At 41.1% G+C, this 6,000-nt stretch overlaps 1 protein-coding gene across 1 annotated transcript in view; it reads left to right on the forward strand.

The window, feature by feature from the left end:
- Positions 1-4,241, forward strand: part of fam189a1 (family with sequence similarity 189 member A1) — an 80,744-nt gene extending 76,503 nt beyond the window's left edge. The window contains exons 8-12 of the mRNA XM_030766851.1: positions 1,565-1,643; positions 1,940-2,624; positions 2,948-3,009; positions 3,202-3,524; positions 4,032-4,241. Coding sequence (XP_030622711.1) covers positions 1,565-1,643; positions 1,940-2,624; positions 2,948-3,009; positions 3,202-3,524; positions 4,032-4,241 — 1,359 coding nt within the window. The remainder of the gene's footprint in view (positions 1-1,564; positions 1,644-1,939; positions 2,625-2,947; positions 3,010-3,201; positions 3,525-4,031) is intronic.
- The last annotated feature ends 1,759 nt before the right edge of the window (positions 4,242-6,000 follow it).

Raw genomic sequence — 6,000 nt, forward strand, 5'->3', positions numbered from 1 at the left:
AATTAAAAAGGTACAGTGAGAACTCCCTGTCCAGCTGACCCCATTCGCCACTGTCCTCGTAAGACTTGACACAGAGCAGCACACAGTTCATGTCACAGTAAATGAAATTAATAAAACTGAAGAAGTGAAGACGTTTTCATTTTAACGATGCTCAGACATCACACCCAAACAGACTATGGAAGCGATTGATAACTCACAGTGCATGTGTTTTTAGATTAGTCCTGCACTGCATTTGTGTGTATTAGCATGATCAAACTCTGCCTCAGCAATTTTACTCCTTGTCAGTTACTCTCATTCACCTCTTTTAGTCCTGACTGTAGAGGGCACCTTCCATGCTCTTGAGTGGAACATAATTAGTGAAAGAGCTTCTTATAATAGTTTATAATTTCCTGTGGAATGCACATGCATTGTGGATCGGGATTCCGCTTAATAAAAAACAGAAATTAGCTTTTTCTCTGAATCCTTTGTGCAGAATGATTTCTCCTTCAGTTTTATCTATGTGTTCCAGTGAAAAGCGACTAGAGCCCTTTGCTGTGTGATTGAACATTTTATTTGGAAGATTTTGAAGAGCTGAAAGGACTTTCCTAGAAGAAGGAGAAAATTCCTGAATGCTTTTTTTTCCCCCTGTCTCGCTGGACTCCCTGCAAAAAAAAATCTATTTTAAATTATCCGCTGACAAAGGAGATACAAAGAAGGTCAAATCAGTGGAGCATTTTTCCAACTACAGTGTTTGCCTAAAAAATAAAAAGTCATAGAAAAACCAAAATGGGTTCTATTACAGGCATTTATTGCAGTATTTTATTGCACTCATTTCGTGCAGCCTGAAATTAGAAATAGGGCAAATTAGTGAAAGCATTTCAACTCAATTGGACCCCTCATTCATTGCCAGTGGCTAGCCTTGAGGATGTTCACCGAAAGTAAAGACATGCTGTGCCGTAGCCTGTGTCAGGAAGTGGGGTATTTTCTATTTCTGTCTTAATATACTGCAGTCACACATATATCTACTGCCTTACAACCACCCCCATAACCTGTTCAGTTGTACCTCAATGCATAGAGCATATAACATACAGTCTTGTTAAGGAGAGCCCCCTACTGGGTGTTGGTAGCCACTGCGTGTATAATGCAAATGGTGAAATGCCAGATGTCAAGGTGCAGCACAAACCTCAGAGACAGATGTTTTCCTGTTTGACTCCTCCCTCTCTCCAGTTGTTCCTCATCTTCCCATCATCACTGTACCAGGGATACTGTTTACCATCGCTTGGCTTTCCAGTAATAGAAAACTGTGCCTATGCTAAGTTAAGGAACTGGGGTTTTGCTGCTCAGACAGAATCTTTCTCTCTTTATGATACTTTTAGGTTAACAGTTTAATAGATATCATCATGATCACTTGAATGTTAATGTCTGTATGATAACATAACCAGTTTTTTTTTATAGGTATAGACCACCAGATCTCCAAAGGCTTGAAAAAACATTTATTTGTCATACATGTGTAGGAATATGTACATCTTGTTTGTTTTGTTTTTTTGTTTTGTTTTGTTTTGTTTTGTTTTGTTTTGTCATTTAGGTCACCACAAGTTTGGAACAGCAAGTAACTGAGTCCAGTCTGTGTGAGAGAAACACTACGGCTGGACTGAGCACTCAGGGTAGGAATATGTTGAAGTCACATTCAATAAAGTTAGATTATGCTTCATGTGCATTTTAGCATACATTTCTTTACCTCTCTGACAAGACACAAGAAGCCTCAAATTTCCATACAAATCTTTCAAAGACAATAAGAAAACAATTGTGAGTAAGATATAAGATTTCTACGGTGTTTGTAAAATGCAGAGCATGTGAACAATGCCTTTTAGCACTGGAGACCACGAACCTCAGAAAGCCACATACTCAGATCCTAACAATCTTTAAAGGCTGTGTTGATATGTGTGTGTGGTCCATGCAGCCTCAGTGGACAGTGCTTCCCTCATGGTGTCAGAGATGGTGGACCTGCCAGACCGCAGCTGTTCCTCTGAAGACCTGTGTTCTCTGGAAGTGCAGGGTTCTGACTGCTCCCCATTCGACACTCTTCGCACTGCACCCAACGACGGCAGCTGCACCAGCCTAGAACAGAGCGCCCACTCTTCTCTGTGTCAGCCTGACCATGCTCACAGAGACAACAGGGGCTGCAGCGAGTCCTCCGTCACCCAGGACTCAATGCCTCGTTCACCTGAGTGGTCACATGAGAACATCAGCACACTGGAGCAGGATGAGAGCAAAGGAGCACTACATAATCAACTCAGAGAGAGAACCGGTCAAAAGCTGACTATACCCGTTCCAACATCTTCACAAAGCTCTTCCACCTCTCTTGGTACTTCCACAGTAGGTGTAGCTCCTGCCAACAGCCCCTCCACCTGCCCCTCGTCGTCCACCCATGGACGGACCCACGGGCCACGGCTCTGCTTCAGTGTCTGGTCCCCTTCCTCCTCTTCATCTCTGACCTCACAGCCAGCCTCTACCTCTGCACGGAGCAGCTCCTCCACCAGTGAGAGACCACGACCACTCCGAGCTGCAAGAAAGTACCAAAAGTTGGCCAGGATTGTTCGCTCCACCAGTGACCCCATCTCCTGTGCCTCCATGTCTGGAAGTATGTGTATTCTTACCTTGTGTTAAGTTTTTTCATTTGGGTTACACTAGGACTATTCATTGAAATGGCTGTATATTGTTATTTTCTCTTAATTAGTGTGGAACACTGACATTATGGTTATTGTATAGTTTTAATGGATACTGTAGATTATAGGTTTCATCTCACTGTAACCACACTGATGTGACACTTGCGTGTTTTGCTTCATTCAAAGCAGTGTCATCTCATGACATGAGCGTTATTTGTATATGACAAATACATCTGCTATCTGTCCGTGACAGTGTTCTTTCCTTCAATGCATTTTGTTTGTCTATCTTAAGGTAATGGTAGTGGCTGTGCTTCCGCAAGTTTCCAGCACCCTGGAGACTCTCCGCAGACCCCACCTGATCAAGGTAAATCTCTCCTCTAACATCTTATAAAGTGAATTTCAATCATTATTTGCTGTTGTTGGTGAGAAACCCACTCTATCTGATTCTGAGAACATAGTTCTCAAATATCCTGAATTGAATTGAATTGAATTGAATTGAATCAAGAAGAGCCAGACTTTGGCAGTCATTTTAATTTGTGGATCTATTTGTAAGCAGGGTGTGTGACAGATGGGACAGGGACTCACCAAGTATCAGGTAAACACAACACTCACAAAGGCAAGAGACAGAGAGAAGGAGGTAAAGTGGATATCCGCTTCAAACCTCATGCACAGCATTCAGCTTCAAGTGAGCGTCCACACTCTTTGGCGGACTTCAAGACCTACAAAGACACCAAAATCCTGGTGGCCAAATTCCTGGAGCATTCCAGCTGCAGTCTACCTCCAGAAGTTCAGCAAGTGGTCAATAGCATCAAGTTTGTCATCAAGTCTGATGAGAGACACATGGAAGAGGCTATATTCAGTGCCAATATCATTGATCAGGTGAGCAGAGAAAAGCTATAGACTCATTATTAGGTTTCTTACATGCAGACATTTTATATTGTTTTTTTTTTTTAATCTGTGATGTACGTCTTGTATCATTGCCTTTACATTTTGTGTCATTTCACCCATTTTGTGTCAGTTGGAATACATACTTACAAACATGCAGTATGTTATGTGACATAAAATGTTTGCCTTGAAGTGAAGCATTAGGAAAATGTAGTATTTAACATTTGTGTAACCAGGAAACCATGAAGGGTGGTTTGGATGGACAAAAGTTGCTGTATGGAAGAGTACTGTGCTCTAGGTCACACAGACATTCCAACTGCTCCAGCATTATGAAACTACAACTAGATGCAAGTTTATTTTTCAATAGTGCCCCAATTAGGATTTATATCAACAGCTGTTCTCTGAGCAACTTGCCAGCCGTAAATGAGTTTTACAAAAAATACAAACACCATAATCCACGTTAACTCATTGCTCTTGTTTTGTCTCCTGTCTTTCTGAAAGGTAATGACACAGTCCCAGCAAATCATTGGCAGTCCAAGGAAACATCTGCATGAGGAGTTGCATTTACAGAGCTGTGGGGCATTGAGTTCCCCATCATCTCGCCGTCCGCAGCGTGAATCACACCAGTCTGAACCACCTGGTTCTCCCAACCTTCGACTCACTGAACGCCCTCAAAGCCTTTTCAATGTATGCAGAGAAACCATACTCTGAATGGGCTTTCTTATTCTGGACCATAACCCTGCTCCACATCTTTCAAACAATGTGCCAAGGCAAAGCGCCTACTTTCATCAGCAGAAATGGTAGCGCTCAGAAAACAGAATGGTCTTGTCTGGAGTGGCTTTCCATCCACTCATGCAAAAAAAGAAAAAAAAAAGAATAAAAGAAAAATGAAAAAGAATAGAAAAGAATAAGAAAAAAAACCACCAGAATGTGTTCCCTCAGGGGATCTTTAATTTTTTTTTTCCATGTCAGTGAACAAACATAAGAAAGAAAGTTAGGAATTGTTTCGGAGCAGTAAAGCGGGGTTAAAATGATCTGTTGTGAGGGAGAGGTGAAGTGGATTTTTTTCTGTTCTACAAAACTGTGAATCCGATGAGATATTAGGTAGGGTCCTGCAGATATTGTGAAAATTGGAACTGGTTGTTCATTGTGTGCCACTGCAGGACAGAGAACTTTACAAAGCTGGATTATTTAACTTACCTCAGTGTGCTATAATTCTTTTCAGTGTTACAAATAAAAATATCATTTTTATTCATTGTGTGTGGTGCAGAATCTTATTATGACACAGAATGCAAGTCTGATTTAGCTTTTATTTTGGAAATCCTCCTGGTGCAATTTGTTATTGATTCACTGATTTGTGTCCTAATGCTTAGATGTAAAGTGTACTTAACCAGATTTTTTTCAAAAAGGTTAACTATTCCAAACACACTATATCTAGACAACTCTGTTGCACTAAAGATCTGCTTCGGTAGCAGGTTTAAAATAAACCTGGTAAATGGCATATACTTGTCAGCTGTGATGAAAGTGATTTTCAGTGAATACTACTTATAGCAAGAATCAGAAAAGCAGATAAAAAGGGAAGCAAGGGGGAGATCAGTTACAAGACTTTTCCCAGACTATTGTTCTGTCTGTCTCTCCACTGATTTGTATCAGCGGTATTGTTCTCCATTCATATGAATTTTCACATAGTGCACGTACGGGAACCAATTATAATTTACTCATATCATCGTACAAAGACAGTTTAAAATAGATTGCATAGTATTCGCTAGTGTTCCCGTAGATATTGAGTAGTTGAATTTGGAGTTATTGCTGATACCAAAATAAGCTTTCCTGTACGTTTTTAAGCTCACTGTTCAAGCCAAGGTTATAGTCGACCGTTGTATCATGGTGGCCCGCGGAGAATCGTTATTAGTGCCTTTCAGTGACGCGTCGTACACCAGGTGGCAGCAGATCCAACTATATTCTCGTGCCCTGTGTGCGCTCGTGGTGACACGGACGAGAAATTGAGATTCACAGTAGACCACTGAGATTCAATGAAGAGAAGATCAAGTCGCTTTTAATGTGGAACACCCCATTTTGACTTCTCATGTTAAGTGATCCTATGCATGTGTTTTAACACAGCCCCTACGCGAGTCGCGAATTTTGTTTTAATTTCACAGCTTGCATAGTGTTAGTGTTGACAATTCGCACTGTATTAGGAACGCATAATGTCAATACTACAGATTGAGCATCTCTTTTTCATTCTAAGAGTATTAGTCCCACCTGTCTTATCATTTACAAGACCAATCATAGTTGACTTAAATGAAAAGTTAGCCTAACGTCCAATCGGACGCATCCCGTGCACACTAAGCGTATTCTCTGATTGGATGTTGCGGCCGTCAAACGTGTCCAACAAGGCACCTTAATAACTGGACTGTTTTAGAGTAGAAATCTAAGGCATCTCAATAAGACATAGCGGACGATACTTAGC

The sequence above is a fragment of the Chanos chanos genome, chromosome 2 (genome assembly GCF_902362185.1).
Source record: "Chanos chanos chromosome 2, fChaCha1.1, whole genome shotgun sequence".
Classification (NCBI taxonomy): Eukaryota; Metazoa; Chordata; class Actinopteri; order Gonorynchiformes; family Chanidae; genus Chanos; species Chanos chanos.